This window comes from Carassius auratus, chromosome 35 (genome assembly GCF_003368295.1).
Source record: "Carassius auratus strain Wakin chromosome 35, ASM336829v1, whole genome shotgun sequence".
In the NCBI taxonomy this organism is placed as follows: Eukaryota; Metazoa; Chordata; class Actinopteri; order Cypriniformes; family Cyprinidae; genus Carassius; species Carassius auratus.
This window is the reverse complement of record NC_039277.1, coordinates 17471735-17497908: the sequence shown is the minus strand read 5'-3', so window position 1 is coordinate 17497908 and position 26174 is coordinate 17471735. Positions and strand designations below refer to the sequence as shown.

General features: G+C 34.4%; 1 protein-coding gene across 3 annotated transcripts; it reads left to right on the top strand.

Moving 5' to 3' along the window:
* Positions 1 to 1176: 1176 nt before the first annotated feature.
* LOC113054718 (kinesin-like protein KIF2A) lies at positions 1177 to 25895 on the top strand. Of its 3 annotated transcripts, none has more exons than XM_026220462.1 (21): positions 1177 to 1706; positions 3458 to 3552; positions 4197 to 4325; positions 4917 to 4971; positions 7242 to 7352; positions 7763 to 7863; positions 10637 to 10732; positions 10856 to 10910; positions 10992 to 11154; positions 15821 to 15911; positions 15995 to 16058; positions 16141 to 16232; positions 16694 to 16836; positions 17873 to 18077; positions 18201 to 18311; positions 18397 to 18464; positions 19078 to 19161; positions 20273 to 20420; positions 20497 to 20598; positions 21715 to 21850; positions 24735 to 25895. In XM_026220462.1, exons 1-21 carry the CDS (start codon positions 1646 to 1648, stop codon positions 24818 to 24820), a joined length of 2196 nt encoding a protein of 731 aa, XP_026076247.1. In that variant the 5' UTR covers positions 1177 to 1645; the 3' UTR covers positions 24821 to 25895. The 3 variants fall into 3 exon arrangements, with proteins under 3 accessions (XP_026076247.1, XP_026076246.1, XP_026076248.1); XM_026220461.1 differs by having other exon boundaries at positions 19078 to 19191; XM_026220463.1 differs by lacking the exon at positions 19078 to 19161 and having other exon boundaries at positions 1178 to 1706.
* The last annotated feature ends 279 nt before the right edge of the window (positions 25896 to 26174 follow it).

The following is a 26174-nucleotide window of genomic DNA, read 5'->3' as shown; positions in this document are numbered from 1 at the left end:
ATGTGTATTTCTGAAGAAGTGAATATGATTTGTTATATGAATAAGATATTTAAAATTCATTTGACTTTTTAAATGGAAGCAATTCAACAGATTTTATGTCAAAAGAATAGATTAAATATAAGATACAATCAAAGTGAATTAAGAAGAAATCATAAATTTTGATGTTATTGTATTTGTTTATTAACCTCCTGAGAACCTGCATCATAATATGAGGACATTATATTTTAGTGAATTTCTCTGAGACTGTACATGCCACAGTTTTATAGTATGGATGTCCTCAGGGCTTTTCATATGTTTAGATGTTTCACCATGACCAGTTCCTCTCCTTGGTCTTCATATGTCTGATATTAATTTAGTGACATCCTTATGGAAATATGATAATATAATTTAAATCTGAATAATGTTTTAAACTACGTGTCATAAATCAACATCTCAGGAAATGTTAATGGGTTTCAAATCAAAATATGACTTTCTGTTATGAAACGGTATGTTGATTTCATACATGTCCTCATATGAGGTCACCAGGACTAAAAGCATGTTTATTATACATTTTGGGAGACACAATAAATCAATAGGGAAGTAAATTATATTTCAATATTAAATATGTTTTTTTTTTTAAATCAATTATTACTCCCATTATTACACTTCTTTTTTCATTACATGTTGCCCCAAAAATACATAAATATGCAAATTAGAATTAGTTTAAATGTCCATTACAGTATATAATGAGAAAACCTGTTTATGGCCATTTTACACACATTTTGCATAAAGAAAAATGGCATATCAAATCATTCTGTTATAACATAGTTGAGAATTTTCTTTATACAAAGTTTGGTTAAAAAAAAAAAATTATAATAATAATCTTAAAAACTAAAAAGGAATTGGTGATTTAAAGAATATTTTCGTATGCATCTTCATTTGTGTTTTTATTTTAATTTTTTATTAAACATTCATTCAAAAATACAATTATGACAGAACATATGCCAAGTAAAAGAGCGGGGGGTTCAAGGATGACCAAACAATTACAAATAAAAAAAGAAAGAATAGAAAAATAAATAAACAAATAAGAAAAAAGATAAGATAAAATAAAAAATAAATAAGAAAACAGATTACACAACAACAAAAAATACTCTTCCCTCAAAACATAAGATAATTGTCAGATAAAAATTATACAATAACAACAAAAAATGAGCATATATTCAAAATTTTAGGTGCCTTTTTGCTACTTTTTGTAAAAAAAAAAAAAAAAAAAAATCAGTCCCGATGTCCTCTACCAATGACGTAGCAAAACTTATGAATTAAATATCATTTAAAAAAATGTTATGAAAAAAGGTATTGTTTTGTTTTTTCTAAAATGTTTTGCCGGATCTCAAGAAGTAAAAAAAACGAAGAATCTTGCCGGAGAAATTAACATAAGAAACAACATAAAAAGTATACACACACAAAAAAACTGATGGACAGATGATGTCCACTGCAACTAGACAAAAGAGGCTGATGTGACATTCTGTGTGAGCGCTCTGCGCATGCGCGCTCATCCATCTCTCCCTGACCTCCTCCCGGTTTGTGCTGCGCCGCTGCCGTTGATCAACCTCTCCCTGAAACCCGCTCAAAAACATCCACACAGATCCTGGCACACACATGAGGCATGGCAGCTGTCTTCGGGAAGATCCAGATCGGCATTTATGTGGAGATCAAGCGCAGTGATGGTGAGTCACACCCAGCAGCAGCTCGTTTATCAGGCTGCCTGAGATGCAGTTTGTCAAGACATCATCTTTGTTTAATCCGTTTAACGCAAGACATCCGGTGCACAAAACAGTCAATGCCTGTGCATTATCATTCAACTCCTTTCCGTCCTCGGACGGCACGCCTTTGTATCGCCTGTTTGCATGATGCATGCTGCTGCTAACCCGTTAGCGAATTTAAGAAGCTACTATGGCGGAGGCGTGACTCATAAATATTAATGAGGTCGTCCTGACGTTGCTTGGTAACCGTGTTGGAGCGTCTATGCGTGGAATCGAATTGATTGTCATGATACGTCATCAGAATAGCTACTAGCTGACGTGTTGCTTTCAGCCAATCAGAGAAGCCTTCCCCTGGGAAACGTCACGGTACGTTATTAATATTCATTAGGAAGCCTTCGCCATAGTACATTAATAAATTCGCAGTCTGTTAGCATCATCCATGAGGAAGACGCCCAGAGTGTTAGTTATAAATAAACGCAAAATAAACAAATAAAAAGAATGCAAATATTATACATAATAACCGATTATTAATACAATGCAGGTGTAGTGGTGCAAGCATAGGGTCTATATGTGGTAGGTTGCAGGTTTGAGCATTTAAAGAAATAGTTACATTTACATTTAGAATAAATAAAATGAATGAAAAGAAAACAGATTGAATACAAAAAAACTAGAAAGCTACCGTTAGTTTTTTTTTCATAGTTCTTTCAATAGTTCACAAAAAAATGAAAATGTACTCACCCTCAGGCCACCCAAGTTGTAGATGAGTTTTTCTTTACTTGCTTACCAATGGATCCTCTGCAGTGAATGGGTGCCGTCAGAATGAGACTCCAAACAGCTGATAAAAATATCAGTTAATGTCTTGTCAAGTAAAAAATCTGCATGTTTGTAAGAAACAAATCCTTTAAGATGCTTTTAACTTAAAACTGTTGCTTCCAGCTAAAATACGAGTCCTCTATCCATAATATTGATTTCTCCAATGAAAAAGTCCTCTCATCTGAATCAGGAGAGAAATATGCACAGATCAAGCACTGTTTACAAGCCAGAACAGCTCTGAACAAATAAGTGGGTGGATTTTGATGTGAAGGGACAACAGGAGATGGACTTTTTCACCTGAGGAAGTGTTATTATGGATTATGAACTCGTATTTTGGAGAAAAGTGATGGTTTAAAGTTACAGCGCCTTAAAGATGGATTTGTTTCTTACATGCAGCTTTTCATTCACAAGATGTTAACTGATGGAGTGGAGTGCTGTGGATTATTGTGATGTTTTTATCAGTTGTTTAGACTCTCATTCTGACGGCACCCATTCACTGCAGAGGATTCACTGGTGAGCAAGTGATGTAACTCTACATTTCTCCAAATTTCTCCAAATCCAAATTTTAATTTTTGGGAGAACTGTTCATACATGAATCAATGGATTAACCAGTGGCCTAAATGTTAAGCTGATGAGGCTATGGTAGAGTTATATGGAAAGCAAATTTAGGCCCTACAATTTGTTTTAAAGTACATTTATTTAGCATTGTTTATCATGTAAGTTCTCATTCACAATCTCATAAAGCACTATGGACTTATATGATTAAGAGTACCTTGTTATGATTGGCTGGAATATTTAATTATGCTTTCCTTTGATACTATTCATTGCTGTAGCTCCATTATTTTAAGGCTATCATAGAGCTGCAGATTTGCAGTAAAGCGTTGTTTTATTATGTATTCCAGGAAGAATCCACCAGGCCATGGTGACGTCACTGAATGAAGACAATGAGAGCGTAACGGTGGAGTGGATTGAGAACGGAGACACAAAAGGCAAAGAGGTGAATGTCTGATAGTCATATTCAGTATGTCCTTCATATTGGCATAATGCACTAAAGACAAAAGCTTGTATGTTTCATTCATGGTTATTTGTCTTTGTAGTTGCACATCTCTAATAGAGACACACAGATACAACAGTAATGTGTCAGAATCAAGGGAGATTTATTCTGAAGCAGCTTTTGTACCTCTTCCAGGTTTAACAGTCTTTAGTTTTATTAAATACTGTGCATGGAATATAAAAACCTAGAGAAAGGTATTATTGCTCACATGTTACTCTTTCATCGCCAGCTATCAACTTAATCGTAGATGTTTCTCAAATCAGTCCTCATGAGAAATACAGGGGTGAAATGAATGTGGATGGCTGCTCAGATCATTTGGTCCTGAAAGAGTTTGATGAGAAATCTTTGAGTTCATATTGAGATCTCAGAGGCAAATCTTGAGCGCACTTTCTGATCTTTATAGGAGTCTCTATTTCATCTCATTGCTGTCCAGGAAAAACAGCTGAGATGCTGAGATCTCGTTTTGTGTCCCGTGGGATGATTATTTTTAGCAGCTTTTACAACTGTGGAAAATCCGGTGCGCTCGTGAGTAGAAGTGCTTTTGAAACTGGCAGCCTGATGCTCTCGTTCTCTTTCTCCATGAACAGATCGATCTGGAGAGCATATTTGCACTTAATCCAGATGTTGCACCTGAAGAGGAAATCCCACAAAGTCCTGAGACCCCTCCGCCGCCCGTGTCCAGTGCCATCAAAATCAACAAGATTCCCCCGAACAAGGTCTGTGTCCGTTTCGCTACACTTTAATAAACGTAATCAAGAGGAGGAACGAGCACAGCACCAGACAGACAGATGATTGGAGCACGCTCAATATTGCTTTTATAACTGCTCAGATGGATTTCTAGACAGGAGTCATAAAATACTGTTATCAGTTTTTACAGTGAAATCAATACAGACTGGGTCATTTCTAGTCATAAAATAAACAAACAATAAAAAAAAACTTGCTTTGTGGCATCCTGCTTTGGGAGATTACCCATAAGCCCTTGTTTTTCTATAATATTTATATTATGTTGTATATTATATAAATGTAACTAGTTACTAATTTATTATTAGTGATAATAGTAGTTTTGACTTTTTTTCTATTTAATGGATTATAAAACTACTATGGTAAATTTCTATATAAATGTAACAACTAGTAAATATATATATATATATATATATATATATATATATATATATATATATATTTTTTTTATTTTTTTTTTTATAATGTGGCATAGGTTGACTTTGAATGTTTTTATTGTGTAGATGCATATTTTTGCTAGATTGGATTATATGAATTGTTTATTTTCTTGGATTCATCATTTGCAGAATCGTCGGACAGTAGCGCCACCGAAAAATGAAATGCCTGCGAGGGATAATCGAGGTATCAAAACTAGTGCTGTTAATTATCTCCTCTAGTCATGTCAAGTTTCTGAGGATTTTTAAATATATTGATTAGCACTGGGTGATAAAACGATAACAATAATTGTCACAATATATTTTTCCTTGGATAGAAAAATAATGAAACTGCTTTATCAGTGCCACACAGACCAGTTATGAGCTCGGTTTAAAGTGCAGCTTGAGCAGATGCGTTTACTCGCCGAACGCTCTGAGATCCAGCAAGAAGAGCTTGAATTCATTGAAGAACATATATGAGCTGGTTTAAAGCCACTTCTGATTTTTCTCAGCAGAACTGACAAACACGAGAAAAACTGTGCCCCGTGACTTCCCGTTAGAAGACTTTTACATGTAATATTATGCTCTAGCATTTGTATTTACTAAATTAATTTAGGCTACAGTTTATTTACATTTATGCATTTAGCAAACGCTTTTATCCAAGGCGACTTACATTGCAGTCAGGATTACAATTATTTTTTTTACAAGTATGTGTGTTCCCTGGGAACTGAACCCACTACCTTTTGCGCTGATAACGCAATGCTCTACCACTGAGCCAGGAAACCTATGTTTATACCATAGAAACCATATATTTGCATTCTGCCATGGTACTATATGTGGTTTTACATTTGGTAATCATGATCTAATTGTGTGATGCTATGGTTGACAAAATGTTAATTTTAATAAAACTCAAACAAGTCTTCAATTCTACTGTATAAATATGAGGTTACAATTTTTACAGATGTTACTGATTTTGCTAATTAACATATTTATATCTGCATCGTGCCATCAAAGTCATTAAACACGCAGAAACTAGGACCTTTATCTATTAATATACTCATGCATACTTTGATGTAAAAATTTATTTTTTATAAATGTTTTTAATATAATAACTAATTTGTGAGATGTGAGAAGTGTTAATCATGTTTTGACAAAAAACTAAATGCTTTAAACTTGAAAGAAATAAAGGTTTGACATTTATCGTGATAATTATCGTTATCGACTGATGTAAAAATTTTCTATTGTGACTTTTTTGGGCCATATCGCCCAGCCCTAATTTTGATGTAAAGGCCTGAAATCAGTGTTACTTTATTACTTTGATATTTTTTATCATTATATTTATTATTACTTTATTTCTATTTAGCTTTTAAAGGGTTAGTTCACCCAACAATTAAAATTATGTCATTAATTACTCACCCTCATGTCGTTCCAAACCCGTAAGAATCTTCGGAACACAGTTTAAGATATTTTAGATTTAGTCCGAGAGCTCTCAGTCCCTCCATTGAAGCTGTGTGTACGGTATACTGTCCGTGTCCAGAAAGGTAAGAAAAACATCATCAAAGTAGTCCATGTGACATCAGAGGGTCAGTTAGAATATTTTGAAGCATCGAAAATACATTTTGGTCCAAAAATAACAAAAACTATGACTTTATTGAGCATTGTCTTCTCTTCCAGGTCTGTTGTGAGCGTGTTCAAAAGACTGCAGTGACGCTGCTGATGTGTTTTCTTTGTTATTGGGCGCACCGAAAAACACGTCAGCATCGTCGTACATCAACAGTCACAGCAGTCGCGTTCACAACAGACACGGAAGAGAAGACAATGCTGAATAATGTTGTAGTTTTTGTTATTTTTGGACCAAAATGTATTTTCGATGCTTCAACAAATTCTAACTGATCCTCTGATGTCACATGGACTACTTTGATGATGTTTTTCTTACCTTTCTGGACATGGACAGTATACCGTACACACAGCTTCAATGGAGGGACTGAGAGCTCTCAGGCTAAATCTAAAATATCTTAAACTGTGTTCTGAAGATGAACGGAGGTCTTACGGGTTTGGAACGACATGAGGGTGAGTCATTAATGACATCATTTTCATTTTTGGGTGAACTAACCCTTTAAACTTTAGTTATTTTAGTACTTAATCTTACATTTATTTTAGTTCAGTTAGATGACAAGTCAAGAATTTTATATTTTATCTAATATTTCTAATATTAAATAAGACATATCTTCTATAAAATCTTTAAGTATTTATATTTAGATTTTATTTCAGCGTTTTCAGTAAATGAAAAAAGTTTCATAGATACATTTTTTTTTCTTAACGGGTTCAAGTTCTTCTTCATCCCAGGATGTTCCTCATGAAGTTGATGTCACAGAAGAGTTTTCATTTATTACAAGTATTGATCGCAACATTATTCCCATATTTCCTTTTGTGCTATTGCAGAATTTTGTGGTGAGTGATGTGATCTCTATTATTCAGTCACTGTAGGTACGACTCGAGCGCGGCCGAGCCAACAGACCGAAGCGCCTCCATCAGCACCCGTCCCGCCTCCCCCCATCCAACACCAGACCCTGCAGCAGCAGCAGAACGGTACCACAACACCTCACCAGCTGTTATACAACACACACAATACTATCATAAAGTTTGGGGGCAGTAAAAATATAATACTTTTATTCATCAGTAATGCATTAAAGTGATACAAAAGACATTTATAATGCTACAAAAGATTTCTATTTCAAATAAACGTTCTTTTAAACTTTCTGTCATCAAAGAATACGCAAACAGAAGTTGTTTTTCACTAAAATATGGAGCAGCACAACTGTTTTCAACATTGATGATAACCAGAATTTTTTCTTAAGCAGCAAATCAGTATATTGTAATGATTTCTGAAGATCATGTGACACCGAAGACTGGAGGAATTTTTTCAAAATGGAAAACAGATATTTTAAATTGTAATAATATTTTCTGGTAGAGTTACAGTTTTCTGTGTGTGTCTGCAGCTCGCAGGAAGTCCAACTGCGTGAAGGAAGTGGAGAAACTTCAAGAGAAGCGGGAGAAGAGACGATTGCAGCAGCAGGAGCTGAGAGAGAAAAAAGCGCAGGTGACAGAAAACACTGGAACACTAGTGTCATCACAACAATGTAGCATACTGCTATTTGAAACTTTTAGTGTTCCTTAATGCATATTATATATATATATATATATATATATATATATATATATATATATATATTAGTGGTAGGCCGTTATCGCCGTTAACGTGCTGCGTTAATGCGAGACTCTTATCGGGCGATAAAAAAAATATCGCCGTTAATCTATTCTCAAAGTTGGGTTGGGAGCTGGGTCTATACTAAGCAAGCTATGATGACTTTCACCTTGATATTTTATATAAACGACTGGTTGAGGCTAGCCTAACGGACAGCGACACTGAACCGAGCTCTCTTCTGCGAAGTTCTCCTCAAAGTCCCTCCTGCACCGGAACGAACAAATACAAATCGCAGTTTGAAACAAACAACAAGATGTGAAAGAGCCCGATTCAGTACTCGCGGTGTTCTGGTGTTCAGGGCTCACGTAGAGAAAGGCGTCTCGAGACGCTAAAAATAAGCGTTTTCAAGTGTTTTGATCAAAACACTTGAAAATCGAATTTGCTTATTTTTGCTCTTGTGCCGACAAATACATATGAAATATGTCAAAATATCCACTTTGGAAATTATGCTCGAAAAAACAGTCAGTTATTTCTTAAGTGAAAGTAAACAGTTGAGGAAAAAAATGGGATATGTATTATATTGGATGCGTTCATCGTCTCTTAAAGTGACCGCGCCTAATTTAGCGACTGGCTGCTGTAATGTTAATCCAAGAAAATGAAAATCACTCACTGCTCTTGACTACTTTGTAGTTTTAACAGTCAAACCAAAAATTATTCAGACACCAGGTATATTTTTTGATATATATAGCAAAACTGTAATAATGTGGGAAATGTTGAAGGTGTCTTAATTAATGTAGGTTTCATTGTATATTTCATTTTTACATTGAAGACTATCCAGTGCTTTTTTATATTTATTTAGTTTCTGTACCTTGACACCTACAAACTTGTAAAAACCTTAAACATTGTGTAAATAGCACAAATAAATAAAAATAAACGAACATACAAATTAGACCATTTCAAACAGGGCCCACTGGTACAACCTTCACCGGGTCCCCGCTTGTGCAATGTGGAATTAGTTTACAGCTTTTTCAAGCAGTTTGTGATGCATTTTGGAAACAGGAGATGTACATTTCTAATGCACCATCTAGCATGATAAACCCCTTCTCAAAGACTTTACTGTTTGTCAATTTTATTTGGGTAACACACATATTCTGAATGCCGTCGGCAGAATTCGAATGAGCCATTTTAATCTAGATTAATCTAGATTAATTTCAAGATCACAGTGAGATTAATCTAGATTAAAAAAATTTATCTATGCCCACCTCTAATATATATATATATATATATATATATATATATATATATACCGTAATTCCTCAAATAAAAACCACAATAAATGCCGGGCCTCTTATAGTGGCCGGGGGCGTGGTCAACACAGACAAATAAAGGCCGGGGGGAGCATACACGCCCACTGCCAGAGCGTTTCTCGTTCTCGAGTCAAGAACTGGTTGCATCGGTTTTGGGATCACCAGTACACTGAACTGAGAACCGTTTCTGTCGGACGCGTCCGATTCGAGAACCGAGGAGCTGATGATACTGCGGATGCGTGATTCAGCGTGAAGCAGACTGACACCAAACTGATTCTTTTGGTGATTTGATTCTGAATTGATTCTGTGCTAATGTTATGATCTCTGTCCACTGGAACGCTATCGCTTTTAATTTAAAACAATTACTTATCAAACAGATGGAATTAGAAATAAAGGCCTGCCTCTAATAAAAGCCTGCTTCAAATAAAAGCCTATTACCTTCTGCAGTTCAGGTAAATAAAGGCCCCGGCTTTTATTTGAGGAATTACGGTATGTGTGTGTGTGTGTGTGTGTGTGTGGTGCATTACAATTGTAATGTGATTCATTAATTTATGTTGCTTATTGCATATTACAATTATAAAATGATGCCATGAATAATGTTGGTTTGGTGACAAATTGCATGTTATGTTCCATATTTTTAAGTCACTTTGAAATAAAGCAAGTGCCAGTGTTTTTATAGTTAAATAAAATCATAAAAACAGTTTTGTTACTTGAAATAAAATCATTTAATTTCAGTTAAAATTTTGCAAAAAATAAATAAATAAATCAGCTAGTCATAATGAATAGAAATGACTATGCAACATTTCTCATTTTCATTTAGCTTTACTTGGTGTACTAAAATACCTGAAACAGAAATACAAATTAAAATAAAAAAATTACAAATAGTACTTCAATAAAATTTTAATTAAAAGAAATTGTAAAAATAACTAGTTAAAAATATTAATAAAAACTGTGTTAATGACATAACACTGGTGTCTGCAAAATTAATTAATCTTAGGGTTAAAATAAATCATTTAATTGTAGAATAAATGATTTAATATGTTTTATTTATTATAATTGTTTCATTACTGAAATATCAGGCAGTATATGGTTATTTACTGTCTACGGTCATTTTGTAATAAATTTGCATTTTGAACACATCCTAGATGTTTCAAACATTGGTCACATGATCTTACTGTGCTACTTGTTTAGTGGAAAGCATCTAGTAATCATCTTAGTAATGAAATTAATGTGCATTTCGAATCCTAATTAGTCAATAAAAATGTCCTGACTTTTAAAATGAGGACTAAACATCTCAAGAAGGTGATGCTGTTATGTCATAAGCTCTTGCAGTGTTAACTGAGAATTTTTTTATTACACAGGAGGTCGAAGCCACAATCCCTAATTATGAAATCTTGTGCATGATCCGAGACTTCAGAGCGAGTTTGGACTACAGGCCGCTGACCACTGCAGATCTGGTGAAGAACTGCATCATAACCATGATGTGCTTCCACTGTTATTTCATCTCCATGTGAAGCATTAGCTGTGTTAGATGTTGTTATTATAATAGATGTGTCTTAATAATATGTATATGTTCTCAGATTGAGGACCACAGGATATGTGTGTGTGTGCGGACGCGGCCACTGAACAAGAAAGGTAAGGATAAGATTTTTTGATTCTGTATTGTTAGTGTTGGTGTTGTTTGTGATGCAGCTCATCATGTGTGTCGATTCTCAGAGCTGACAATGAAGGATCTGGACGTCATCACCATCCCCAGTAAAGACGTGGTCATGGTCCACGAGCCCAAGCAGAAAGTGGATTTAACCAGATACCTGGAGAACCAGACGTTCCGCTTCGATTACGCTTTCGATGACAACTCGACAAACGAAATGGTGTACAGGTCAGGTGTTTGTTTTTTACAGAGAAATAATCAAAAATTAAAAAGACGAGAGAGAGAGAGACAGATAACCTTTTCAGTCTCACACTGGAAAAAGTAATACAATTTATTTTTTTTTTCTGTTAAATATTACAAATTCTAAAAAAACAAAAAAAACAATTATATAATATATATTAGGGGTGTAACGGTATGTGTTTTTGTACCGGACCGTTTCGGTACAGGGCTTTCGGTATGGTGCACGTGTGTACCGAATGACCGAATGCAATATTTTGTGTGAGGAACGTAGGTACATTTTCATGTTTCCACACGAACATATTACGTGGCGGATGTCTCCGCGTTCAGCACAAATCCCGCCCTGCAGCTGATTTTAAAGTTTTCAAAAGGCATCACGCGAGTGTGAACATCACTACAACTAGTGGAAAAAAACTATTGTAATTCAAATGCAGCTCCCGTCGGCATTTAAACAGACCTTTGCTCTTAATTCCGATCGGGCCAACGCTTTAACGAAATCTGAGCAGGTCTAAAAACTGAAACTGTTGTTGCTGCACTTTACACTTTGGAAAATGTATATATATTTTTTTAATATGAGCAGGCCTACAAGCTGGGATTGGTAATGATGCACTGTAATCATAGTTATTTTATTAAAAAGTGTTTTAAAAAGTGTAAACCAATTGTAAAAAAATTTTTATAGTAATAAACAACCTGCAGTTTAATGTTTGCATTTCTTTCCCTTACTGTACCGAAAATGAACCGACTTTAAAACCGAGGTACATACCGAACCGTGATTTTTGCGTACAGTTACACCCCTAATATACATATATATATATATATATATATGTATATATGTATATGTATATGTATCAGGGCTTGAAAACAATTTTTTTTTTAATTGGTTCACTCCGAGCAGAATCAATATTTTAACGTTTCTGTTCTGCATTCCTCGGATATTATTACTGTTCCGAAACCAGTTCGGGTGGAGGAAAAAACGGTTAATAACGTTATTTAAAAAATATACATATTATTTGCCTATAATTTGCCTAATAATAATAATACTACAATAATAATAAAGTATAGTGTTTTCTTTACTCAAAAAGAAAAAAATAGAGATCTAACGCTAAGTCACAGCCAATACAGCATCATTTTCTCTAGATTTTGGCCAAATGTAAGATACTTAAAAAAAAAAAAAAAATCTACACTTTAAAGACATCCAACTATTTTTAAGATATTTAATTAGCATTGTAAAAAAAAAAAAAAAAAAGGCACTTGTATAAGATGTGTTTTGAGAGTAAAAAAAAAAAAAACTTAAGTCACGGCTCACATCGCATTTTATTAGCCCTATTTCTTCCGAAACAATGAAAGCTAAAATGCCTGTAACTAGTTTAAAGTAAAATTTTGACCAACATTATAAAAACAGTTATTAGTTTCTCTCTGAGACAAATCCTCTAAAGTTTAGGCTATAAAAACGTCAATCCAAAAACAAGCTAATTTAAGGTGAAGCTGATGCCTACCTCTCTCATTCGGCACAAATCCAAATGTTTCCATGTTCCCGACGTATCATGATGCTAAAATGTTATTTATTATATAGCGTTTGAACTTTCAGTTATTATTATTTAAAATAATCTTGTCAGTTAGCGGTTGTTGGTTAGGAAAAATAACCGAAATTAACATCCCTAGTCAGTAACGTCACAGTGCAAAGGATATAGAGTAATAGTTACTGTATAATAAGTAACACTGTATTTGCGTCTGAAAGTCAGACTCCAAATTTTATTCTAAGAATTACTTTGAGGTTAATATAGCAAATAAAAATTGTTCAGCTAACGGTAAATTTGAGAAGCTTTACGGTAAATTTCAGTTCCCCTCAATCCACAACAAATAATTTCAATTAACAGTATTTAGAAAAGAACAGGAATTAAAAATATAAGACGCCATAGCATATTAACGACAAACCAAAACGGATTCATTTGTTAAAACGAAACTCAAACCAACGTTGGGTCTCATTCAACACGAATGCAATATTCGCAATGTATTTGAATGACAAATGATTATAAAAAAATAGCCTTTTTTAACAGTGTTTATTATAGCCTAATGTTTGTGAACATTTTGTGTTTGCATTTTGTCTATTTCTGAATGAAATAATCTTTTTTTTCTCTCTAAAAAATGATACGTTTCTCTCTCTCTCTCTCTTTCTCTCTCTTTCTCTCTCTCTCTCTCTCTCTCTCTCTCTCTCTCTATATATATATATATATATATATATATACATATATACGTGTAGCGTATTTTAACCATGCAGCAAACCTTTTTAAATATTTTGATAATTTACTGAAAATAAATAAATGACCTTTTAATCCGTTTAACTGATTATTAATCGGTCAAAATTAGCTGATAGAGTTTGCAGCATTCATGCACACTCAGAAACCGGTGACTGTGAACAAATCAGCAGAGCTTGTACAAGCTTTTGTCATCGTTAAATCTTTCTCAGACATTTCCAAATGTCGAAATTGGGTTGCACATCTATCTTTGCATGATGATGTCCAATGCCATCGGCGAGCAGAGCTTCTCAAAGTTGGGAATAATCAAAGGATAGCTGCAGTCCTCAGTTAGGCAGGAAATGCTAAGCATGCTGGCGCTTAGAGTGTCGAATGCACATGCACCAATGCAGAGAAAAAAATAGGCCTTTTTTGCGCTGCCTCATCAGGCCAAATTTGGTCTTAATCCGGCCCTGAAGACGGTGCATTACCATTGAGACTTGCCTATGATGATATATATATATATATATTAGGGGTGTAACGGTTCACAAAATTCACGGTTCGGTTCGATACGATACACTGATGTCACGGTTCGGTTCGGTTCGATACGTTTTAGATACAGCAAAATGTAAAAACATCTCAACTTTTCAGAATGCCGCAAGCGCACCGCGGGTCATGTGACAAGAACCAACCAATCAGCTTCATCCTTTCCCGTAACAACGTTGAGAGCTCAGCCAAGATGAAGGAACAGCTGATCATAGTTGTATATGGATTGCAATTTTGAAATAAATTCAGTAGCAGAGCTACTGCAAGCGATTTTTAGAGCTGCAAATCCATTTATCCTTCGCTGAAATTTCCGCGTCTCATGGAGAGAGCACGTCATTGTTGCTTAGCAAAGACTGACGCCTCATGAGCGCTTCTGCCCGAGCGCTTTGGAAAGGAGGAGAAAGACGCGCTTAGCGTTTTCCATGCGTTTTTAGGCACGATATGTGACCTGTTGGTTATTGGAGGATCTTCTCATTTCTAGTCTGTTAAACGCATTGGCTATTTTGCAACGAGCCTTCAGCGTGTACTGAGTGAGCGAGCGCCTGCTGAGTAGCCTAACATAAACATATAAGATGGTGTTTTTTTCTTCTTCGGGAGTGTCAGGGGCGTTGCCTGTTACGTTGTTTGGGTTATTGGGCTACCTTGTTGAACGCATATCATTATATTTCTTTCTCTCTCTTTTTTTTTTTTTTTCAAATATAATTAATTACTCCAACGAACCGTTCGGTATACATAATGCGTACCGCGTACCGAACCGAAAGCGTCGTACCGAACGGTTCAATACGAATACGCGTATCGTTACACCCCTAATATATATATATTAGGGGTGTAACGATACGCGTATTCGTATTGAACCGTTCGGTACGACGCTTTCGGTTCGGTACGCGGTACGCCATCTTATATGTTTATGTTAGGCTACTCAGCAGGCGCTCGCTCACTCAGTACACGCTGAAGGCTCGTTGCAAAATAGCCAATGCGTTTAACAGACTAGAAATGAGAAGATCCTCCAATAACCAACAGGTCACATATCGTGCCTAAAAACGCATGGAAAACGCTAAGCGCGTCTTTCTCCTCCTTTCCAAAGCGCTCGGGCAGAAGCGCTCATGAGGCGTCTGTCTTTGCTAAGCAACAATGACGTGCTCTCTCCATGAGACGCGGAAATTTCAGCGAAGGATAAATGGATTTGCAGCTCTAAAAATCGCTTGCAGTAGCTCTGCTACTGAATTTATTTCAAAATTGCAATCCATATACAACTATGATCAGCTGTTCCTTCATCTTGGCTGAGCTCTCAACGTTGTTACGGGAAAGGATGAAGCTGATTGGTTGGTTCTTGTCACATGACCCGCGGTGCGCTTGCGGCATTCTGAAAAGTTGAGATGTTTTTACATTTTGCTGTATCTAAAACGTATCGAACCGAACCGAACCGTGACATCAGTGTATCGTATCGAACCGAACCGTGAATTTTGTGAACCGTTACACCCCTAATATATATATATTATTTGTACAATTTGTCTTGCACTGTGCAAAGTGACAAATATATAAAAAAATATAAATTTTGTGTTCAGTCTTGCACTAAATAAATTAACAATTAAAAAAAATCATATTTTTATAAAGAATATGAAATGCAAGTTTTTCTGAAAAAAGGAATGTGTTCTAATTTGATAATATTGTTTTCTCTGCCTACACAGCCTTGGTAACAAGAAAATGTATTTTAGAGACAAATAAAAGTATAATTTCTTAATTAGAATAACGCATATTTATGAATAATAAGATCAGAGATAAATGAGTAAAAAGACCTCATATCGTCTTTTCTTTTTATTATAATTTTTTATAATGTTCTCATATAAAGTGAAGTCTCTGTGTGTGATGTGTTTCAGGTTCACCGCTCGGCCGCTGGTGGAGACCATATTTGAGAGAGGAATGGCCACTTGTTTTGCTTACGGTCAGACGGGCAGCGGGAAAACTCATGTAAGCTGATGACCTCACATTACAGGAACTGATCTTCCCTGAGGATCATTTATTTCTCATATTCGATTTTCCCTCCATTCCAGACCATGGGAGGAGATTTTTCAGGGAAGAACCAGGATTGCTCTAAAGGGATCTACGCTCTCGCTGGTGTGTGTCTGACACACTGTTTTACCTGTTCAAATATTGAGTGGTCGTTTTCATACATCTGACTGTGCTTCTTTTCTCTCAGCACGGGATGTTTTTCTCATGTTAAAAAAACCGAACTACAAGAAGCTGGATCTTCAGGTGTACGCGACGTTCTTTGAAATCTACAGCGGGAAGGCAAGTTCTGTGGTCCTCATTATTAATGAATGTAATAAACGAGTTAATGAAAAATATGATAATGTTCACTATTGTTATTATTATAAAAATTGTCGTATTATTTAAATACTATTATAGTAATATAATATTATAATATTTTTTATATTTTGAATATGCTTTTATATTTATATGTATTTTCAATTTAGATTAGTAATTTTTTTGTTTAGTTATACATTTAATGTTTTATATATATTTTTTATTTTTATTAAAAATTATTTCTTGTACAGTCATATTTATTAATATTTAGAATTAACTTTTACTTTTACTCTTTTAGTTTTTATATTTTTAGTTCTTCAACTTTATTTAATTTAGTTAGATCTTTAAGTGTATGTTTTTTTTCAAATCTACGGCGGGAGGCGAGTTTCCTAATGAGTTCATTTGTTCTTGAAGTACTTGAAGTCAGTTGCAGTTGGTCTTTGCAGGTGTTTGACCTGCTGAACAGGAAGGCGAAGCTGCGAGTTCTTGAAGATGGGAAGCAGCAGGTTCAGGTGGTCGGACTTCAGGAGCGAGAGGTCAAGTGCACAGAAGACGTGCTCAAACTCATCGAGATGGGCAACAGCTGCAGGTGCCACCAGTCCCAAGAATTAAAAAATACAGTATTTTTTAATCAAATTAGATTTAAGACAAATCATAAATTAAATGTGACCTTTTATTACTGCTTGGAAAAATGCTGCACGTTTCTTTGTGAAATTAAAATATACTATAATAATACACTAATATAATACTTGCATATTGTTGCTCTTTTGTTGGTTTTGATTGCTTCTATTTTCCTCATTAGTAAGTCGCTTTGGATAAAAGTGTCTTCTAAATAACAAACTTTAAATAGAATGTAAATGTAAATAAAAAAATCTAAATTGAAATTTTAAAACAAGTCCCAAGTCAAATAAGTAACACAAATGAAACAAATATCTTCATATAAACAAAATAAGGCTTTTTCTGGGCTCTTTCCATTTAAAATTAGAGGCAACCCCTGCATTTTGATCATGATCCAAAAAAACATGCTGCATACGTGGAACATGAGCAGTTTTAATATAAATTAGTTTGTATAATTTCGCAAAAACAGAATGATTTGACTTTTTCGGTTTTGTAAAACTATAAGTAAAAAATATGTGCATGAAACAGAAACAGTAGATGAGCTGAACGTGACGCATATTCACCCTTTGCCAGCAGGTGGCGCTTAAAGCGTTTCCTTGATTACGTTGTAAACAAAGCAGCGCTGCATTTATTAACTTTAATATGCATTATACAGAGGCAAGATGAAAAGAAAAAATACATTCATATAAACTCCTGCCACTAATTGAATAAAGATTTGTTTAGCATCTCAACTGATTTCAGTCGTCACATATTTAAATCGATTTTCAACTGGCTCGCAGTTAATCGTTACATCCCTAATTGTAACATGTTTGTAAAAAAAAAAAAAATATTGTATATAATAATTACATTTTATATATTTATTTATATACATGCTCAAATTATTTATTTTAATTGTTAAATTAATAATTTCTAAAATTCTGAAGTTATTGTAATAATCTAAAATACTTCAATGACACAATGTTAAAAACAATTGGTATTAATCAAGCTTTGTGTGTGCTTTTCCTCAGGACGTCTGGACAGACCTCGGCTAACGCTCACTCGTCCCGCAGTCACGCCGTGTTTCAGATTATCCTCCGCAGGAGGGGCAAAATGCATGGTAAATTCTCTCTCATTGACCTGGCAGGGAATGAGCGAGGGGCGGACACGTCCAGCGCTGACCGACAGACACGTCTCGAGGGCGCCGAGATCAACAAAAGTCTCCTGGCGCTGAAGGTTTGTGCTTCAAACCGTCACACACGGCTTGATTTGCCCATATTTTGATGTTCCACACCTGTGAATTGAGAAAATGCATTATCCTGTCCCTATCTGGCTTGATTTACTGTTTGTGTGTGACAGGAGTGCATCAGGGCTTTGGGACGAAACAAGCCACATACTCCGTTTCGAGCCAGTAAACTCACACAGGTCTTAAGAGATTCCTTCATCGGAGAAAACTCTAGAACATGCATGGTAAGAACACTGTTATTATATTCATATATGCATATGTAGTGTGTGTGTGGTAATGATTTAAATGTGTTTGATCTTCTGTGATTAGATCGCTACAGTCTCTCCTGGAATGGCATCATGTGAAAACACATTGAACACTTTGAGATACGCCAACAGGTACGTATGTGATCCCAGCAGACACCGCAGCTGCTGTTACAGAATAAAGCCCTTCACTGTATCTGGATATCAGCTGCTCAGATCTTTATTTATTACCCTGTTTATTTCAAGGTTTCTAATGCAAGTAATCAGACAGTGACATCCAGATAAAAATAAAAATAAAGCTTTAAGTATTGTCATATGTATGTAAGAATAGAATATGTATATTTACAGAATAATTTTGAATATATAAAATCAATTATATTATGCACACTTTATTATATTTACATTAAATTCCTAATGTACAACATTATTATTTATTAGTAAAATTCCAAAAATTACGTATAATCATGTACAGTATTTACCTTAATGTATTTATACTCTTATGTAAAAAAAATTAGATTAATTATATGCATATTTTTCACAAGAATTTAAAAACAATAAAAAAACAATATGTCTGTATATGGATGTATACACACATTCTATGTGGAAATATTATTTTTGTACAAATGAACACATTTACATGAATATTATTAGAATTGAAACCATATTCATTCTAGACTCTGTATTTTTATAATTTATATTGTTATGTGCATATTCCCGTCTCACTGGCCGTCTGTCGTCCTGTCTTCAGAGTGAAGGAGTTTGGGATCAGTCCCTCCGACATCCCCTTCTCTCAGGGGGGCGGCGGGCGCTCCGAGCTCTCTCCTACCTATGAGTACGATGACTTTGCTACCTCACCCAGCAGGTCTCGCCATTTTCCAGTTTCAAGCCTGTCTCACTTCAGACAGAGCCTCCATACGAGTGCTGTGTTTCTAAGGATTCTTTTCCGTTACAGTTCATGTGCCTCATGTTACGTTTTGGTCCCTCATTTTTTTGAGTACATTTTTCCTACTTTACAGCCACGCTTCTTTTTTCCATTGCCTTTCTATTTCATTAATGGTTTTGCGTTGCAGCTGCACTAACATGTTGGTTTGTGTTTGCTTGTGCCTTACAGAGCAGATGGAGTCCTTCATTATCATGCTGCATGTTTAACATGTTTATCTAACATTTCCCATCTCTGTTGGTTTATTGTGTTTTACGTACCTCATGCTTTCACTGTGGTTTATTATTATGGATTCTAGATTCATGGACATATTCATAAATGTTCAATATTTTCTCCTTTAAATTACTTAGAAAATTCTGAAATTATTTATAATCATTTATATAGTACCTTTGTATTTATAAACTTTATATCATTTTTTTTATTTATATTGTTTATATATATGCAAATTATTTTGATAACGTATGCTATGCTATATATATATATATATATATATATATATATATATATATATATATTCACACACACACACACATTTTATAATTTATTATTAATTTTTTTTAGCTATATTAATAATTTGTAACGTTTTCTCAAATATATTGTATCTTTATAGACTATTTTTTAGAATAGATGTTTTAAGACTGTTTATATATATGTATATATATATATATATATATATATATATATATATATATATACACACATACATATAATCAGTTATATTAAGAAATATTTACATGTGACATTTATATATTTAACATTTCTATTTTGTGTCTAGACTTAAGGCATGGTTTTTGTTGTGTTTTCATTAATGATTTTGCGTTGGAGCTGCACTAACATGTTGGTTTGAGTTTGCTTGTGCCTTTATAGAGCAGATGGAGTCCTTCATTATCATGCTGCATGTTTAACATGTTTATCTAACATTTCCCATCTCTGTTGGTTTGTTGCATTATAAATGCTGTTACATGTTGGCTGTGATGAATTGAGGCGCTGTCTGTGACCGTAGGGTGAAGGAGCTGAGCATTGACCCCATTGCGGTGATGGAGGGGCGGTCCGCCGGACACTCGGTCAGTCAGCTGGACGTGTTGGAGGCGCAGTGGGGAGTGGGCAGCTCTCCTCAGAGAGACGATCTCAAGCTACTCTGTGAACAAAACGTAAGGGCTCTACCCTCAAACCTCAGCTTTTATGGGCTGGTATGAAAACCTGACGTTATGTTGATGTTGTGCACAGGAAGAGGAAGTGTCCCCGCAGCTCTTCAACTTCCATGAGGTGGTGTCTCAGCTGGTGGAGATGGAGGAGCAGGTTCTGGAGGACCACCGCGCCGTGTTTCAGGTGTGTGTTCTTGTCCACAAAGAGGAGAACCTTACAACAGGCGTATGTGTCATTAAAGGTGCAGTAAGTGATTTCTGAGAAACGCTGACCAAAACACATTTGTAGCCAATCATCAGTAAGGGGCGTGTCCAGTATTGATGGGGGAGGTGCCTGTGTTGAATAACATGTTTGTAAATCTGGGGGTGGAGCTATCAAGATAGGAGTGTGATTCTTTTGGGTAGAGGTTGGTTTGTTTTCAAAGATCAGGAATCACTTAATGCACCTTTAAACTCCCTTCAAATGTCTTTCAAATTGTTTTCAGAGAAAATACATCTGAATATACAATACTTAACTTTGTAAAATGTATTAATGTCCAGTCTTAAGTGTCACATGATCCTTCAGAAATCATTCTAAAATGCTGATTTGTTGCTCTAGAAACATTTCTGATTATTATCAATGTTGAAAACAGTTGTGCTGCTTCATATTTTAGGATTCTTTGATGTACAGTATATAAAGTCCAAAAGAGCGGCATTTATTTGAAATGGAAATCTTTTGTAACATTAATGTCTTTACTGTCACTTTTGAACAATTTAATGTGTCCTTGCTGAAGAAAAATATTTTCTTAAAAAAACCTAACCCATCCTTTTCAACTGTAGTTTGTCTTAAATACTTGTTCACTGTCTTTACAAGTATATAGTGTTAGGAACATATTCATTAGCAGTGTAACGATATTCAAACCGATCCGAAAAATCACGATCGTGGTATGTATCGATATGTGTCGTGGCACTCTTGATCTTTGTGAGTATCCTTATATTCATACATTTTTATTTAAAAGCATTATATAAACCATATTAATTTGTTAATTTGTTATATGTACCCTTATGCATTTATATAGTCAAAAAAAAATAATAATATTGTTTCTATTTAGAAGACATTTATGTAATTGAATAAAAGCAGTTATCTTCTGTAACATAAACATGTTACTTTTAAAAGAACACACACACACACACACACACACACATTCTGAGGCCTTACTTTTGAACTGTACTGTATATGTTGATTTTGTTTCTGCTTAAAGAGGTCTTTAATGTGTTGGTGATGGAGTACAGCGGTCATGCGGTGTGTTTGGTGTTGCAGGAGACCATACGCTGGCTGGAGGATGAGAAGGTTCTTCTGGAGATGACTGAGGAAGTGGATTATGATGTGGAATCATACGCCACTCAGCTTGAGCAAATCCTGGATCAGAAGATCGATGTGCTAATAGAGCTCAGAGGTCAGTGTGTTCACAGTCGTCCTCCGAGAACCCGAACAAAGCCCCGTTCACACCAAGAACGATAACTATAAAGATAACAACATTAGCGTCCACACCAGCGAATGATATCGTCTGTTTGTTTTAAGCGTATGTGCGTCTGCCACTTTAAATTCTCAAGCTCATTATAGCACGATGGATTCTGATTGGCTGTCAATATTTGTATCGTTCATCAGCTGGAAAAACTTCTGAAAAGGATACCAATTCTCCTCGCCTTTATCATTACAGTTGTAGTGTAGACTCTGCTATTCTTTAATATTGAGGACGATTTTTAAAACTATATCTTTTATAGTCATCTTTTATAGTTGTCGTGCTTGGTGTGAACGGGCTTTTAGAATCAAATAATTGGAGTCTTTAATACGTCACAGATTTGAATATGATCCATATTAATTAGAGAAGACACAAGTTACACAAAAATAAATGAAATTTTTATTTTTAGAATTTGAGAAAACTAAAGAAATTTTTATTCCCAAAAATATTACTGTTATGTAAATACATTTTCTAATTAATGAAATAATGTTTTTTATTTTAATACAGGATTGAAAAATGACACTGACATGTAAAATGTTTTAATAAAAAATGTATGTAGTAATACAAAAGTTATTATTAAAATAGCTTTGACAATATGTGTAGAATTTTTCACAGAATTGTAATGTTTATAAATTGTTTTACAAGTTACATTTGATATATTTATTCTAGAAATTATAGAATGTAAAAATGTATTACATAACATAGACATCTAAAATATTCATGAACTGTATACAGATTCCTTATTTGAATATTGATAAAATTCTAAATACATTTTTCACTTATTATAGTACATTATTTAAAAATTATGCTGATATTTAAAAGTTTATTTTGATTAAAAATATGGTTTTAAAAAAGACTTTATATAAATAGATTATTTAATTATGTATTGTTTTAAAAATTGTAATATGCTTCTAAAATAGAATATTTATATTCCAGAAATTACTACCGGTATTACATTTTTTTTAAACATTTAAATTAAATATTTAGTAAAATATTTAGTAATAATATAAATCTAATATATATATATAATTATTATTATAGCATTTTGATTGGTTATATACAATAAGATATACAAACTGAAATGACAGTCATTCAAATTCCTCATCATAATTTGTTATGTCCTTAAATTATTTAGAATAAATTATATATTTACATACAACTTATTGTTCATTTGAAAAAATATCAGTGGACTTAAAGAGCAGGTCATATTGTTTTTTTTCGAAAAAATAAAATAAAATATTTTTTGCAGTTTGTAACATGGGTATTCTTCCATGTAAACATTCTGCAAAGTTGTTAATCAAAACTGCACAATAAAGAAATATATACAGTACAGACCACAAGTTTGGAAACATTACTATTTTTAATGTTTTTGAAAGAAGTTTCTTCTGCTCATCTAGCCTGCATTTATTTGATCAAAAATACAGAACAAACGGTAATATTGTGAAATATTATTACAATTTAAAATAAGTTTTCTATTTGAATATACTTTAAAAAAATAATTTATTCCTGTGATGCAAAGCTGAATTTTCAGCATCATTACTCCAGCCTTCAGTGTCACATGTAACATCAGTCGATCACATGATCATTTAGAAATCATTCTAATATTCTGATTTATTATGAATGTTGGAAACAGTTCTGCTGTCTAATATATTTGATCAATAAAAGGTTAAAAAGAACTGCATTTATTCAAAATAAAACAAAAATTCTAATAATATATTTTCTTTACTATCACTTTTTATCAATTTAACACATCCTTGCTGAATAAAAGTATTGAGTTTATAAAAAAAAAGAAAGAAAAAAAATTACTGACCAGTAGTGTATATTGTTATTACAAAATATTTATATTTTAAAAACATAGCTTTTTTTTTTTTTTTTACTTTTTAAAAAAAAGTATCCTAAAAAAGTATCACGTTCTGAAAAAATATTAAGCAGCAGAACTGTTTCCAACTTTGATAATGAATCATCATATTAGAATGATTTCTAAAGGATCATGTGATAATGATCCTAAAATTCAGCTTTGCATCACAGAAATAAATTATAATTTAAAGTATAATAAATTTAAAAACAATTATTTTAAATTGTAGTAATATATCACAATATTAAATTTTTCTGTATTTTTTATCAAATAAATGCAGGCTTGATGAGCAGAAGAAACTTCTTTCAAAAACATTAAAAATAGTAATGTTTCCAAACTTTTGGTCTGTACTGTATATATAAAAATGTTGAACATAAAAGAAGATATTTTGAAGAATCAAATAGTTCCCAATGACTTCCACAGTATTTTTTTCCTACTTTGAAAGTCAACGGGAACCACCAAATGTTCAAAGACCAGCAATCTTCAGAATATCTTCTTATGTTCAACATAAGAAAGCATATCATACAGGTTTAGAACGACATGAGAGTGAGTAAATGACAGAATTTTCATTTTTGGGTGAACTATGCCTTCAAGCCCATAACTGCTTAGAACTAATCTTTTTGAAATCATTGAAAAATTATTCTAATATTAAATGTATAATCTGAGAAAATAAAAATGTTTTCTGTTGTAGGGGACTCCAACACAATATTAAATACCATATGACCTGCTCTTTAAAAAAAGACTTCAATTTCTTTAAACAAAAATGAACACTTTTGATTTTGGGCTGAAATATAAGCTGCACACTTCATGACCGTTTCACTCATTTTTACATCTTATAAGCAACTGATTCTCTGGCTCCACAACAGTACGACGAGCCCATAATTCTTGAAGCTGTTTTCCTTCATGTCAAATCAAATGCTCTGTCAAGAGTGACACAGTAAATTGTGTTTGGTTTGGTCTCAGATAAAGTGAAGTCTTTCCGCTCGGCTCTTCAGGAAGAGGAACAGGCCAGTAAGCAGATCAACCCCAAACGCCCGCGAGCCCTGTAGCGCTACACAGCACCAGCAAACAATCCCATCAGCCCTCAGCTCATCAGTGTATCTACAGGTGTAACTTGTATGTGATGTGACGGTTTCTTTCATCTGACAAAAGCACATTTTAATTGTATAGATTTAAGTTCTTACTAAACTGAATGATGAGTTTAAGGCAATGAGAGGGTGTACGGTGAGCTAATGCATGACCAGACCAGCTCTGCATCATCATCATCATCATCTGACTGGACCGCGTGTGTGAAGCCTGTAACTGTCATTGACTCATGACATTTCATATACATATACCCGCTCATCTATAACAGTTTGCCAGGTAATGAAATGCCATTATTTCCATCCCAATGAAAAAGAGTGAATAATCTTAGAAATAGTTACAATTAGGGATGCACTGATATGGCCATTTCGACCAGTTATTTTTACAGCTACTAAATAAGGAGGTAATTGCAATTTCTTATCTAAAAATCAGATTTTTTTCAGTTCCACCATATTTAGGCTAGTTTGTATCCCGAAATTGTTAATATCACAAAATTGTGACTTTTTTTTTTTTAATCTCACAATATTTTTTTATTTTTTTTGGATTGCTAAACGACAGTGAGCACCACTAGAGCTACATGTGCAGAACTCTAACTACAGTATGCACTAGCAACAGTCACCTGAGCTAAACAGTTCACATCACCTGCAAAACTCATTCCAAGCAACACAACTCTTAAGGGCCGTTTCATAGTCAACGCATCTGTACGCATACGCGTCCCGAGCCTACGTATCGTTATGCTTCGGCCGCCATTATGTGTCGGTGCGTAGCCAAATGTGTCGTCCTGCCGATGTCCTGCCGATGTACGCAATACTATGCGTTGTCGGTGGGGGCGACATTGCAAGTATTGTACAATAATTCAAGTATATTTTGTTTACAGAAGAAGAAGGTTTGAATACAATGGCGGGCGAAGAAGAAAAATTAGTGAGTGAGTGTCCGGTAGAAAGCAGACGACTTGTGAAAGCAATTCATCCAATTTTGGCGCGACATCCTAAAATACTGGAAATGTCTCTCCTCGTCCAGGCTCCCCATCCTGATCTCTTTTTTTATTTAAAGGGCTAACATACCACCGTCTATCTCTGCGTTGCCTTTGTTGCCACCGATGTAAAATCAGCAACAGAATACACTCCTCTTCAGTTGCCATTGTGATCTGAATATCACACGACCCGACTCTACTAATATCACCCGACTCTACTACCCCCTGTTGCGTGAGCGGTGTATTGCATACACGCATCGCCCGTGACGCTTGCGTCCACTGTTTAGACTATGAAAGGGAGCGCATCGCTCGCGTTTCTTGCTCGCGTTTCTCACGTTGACTATGTA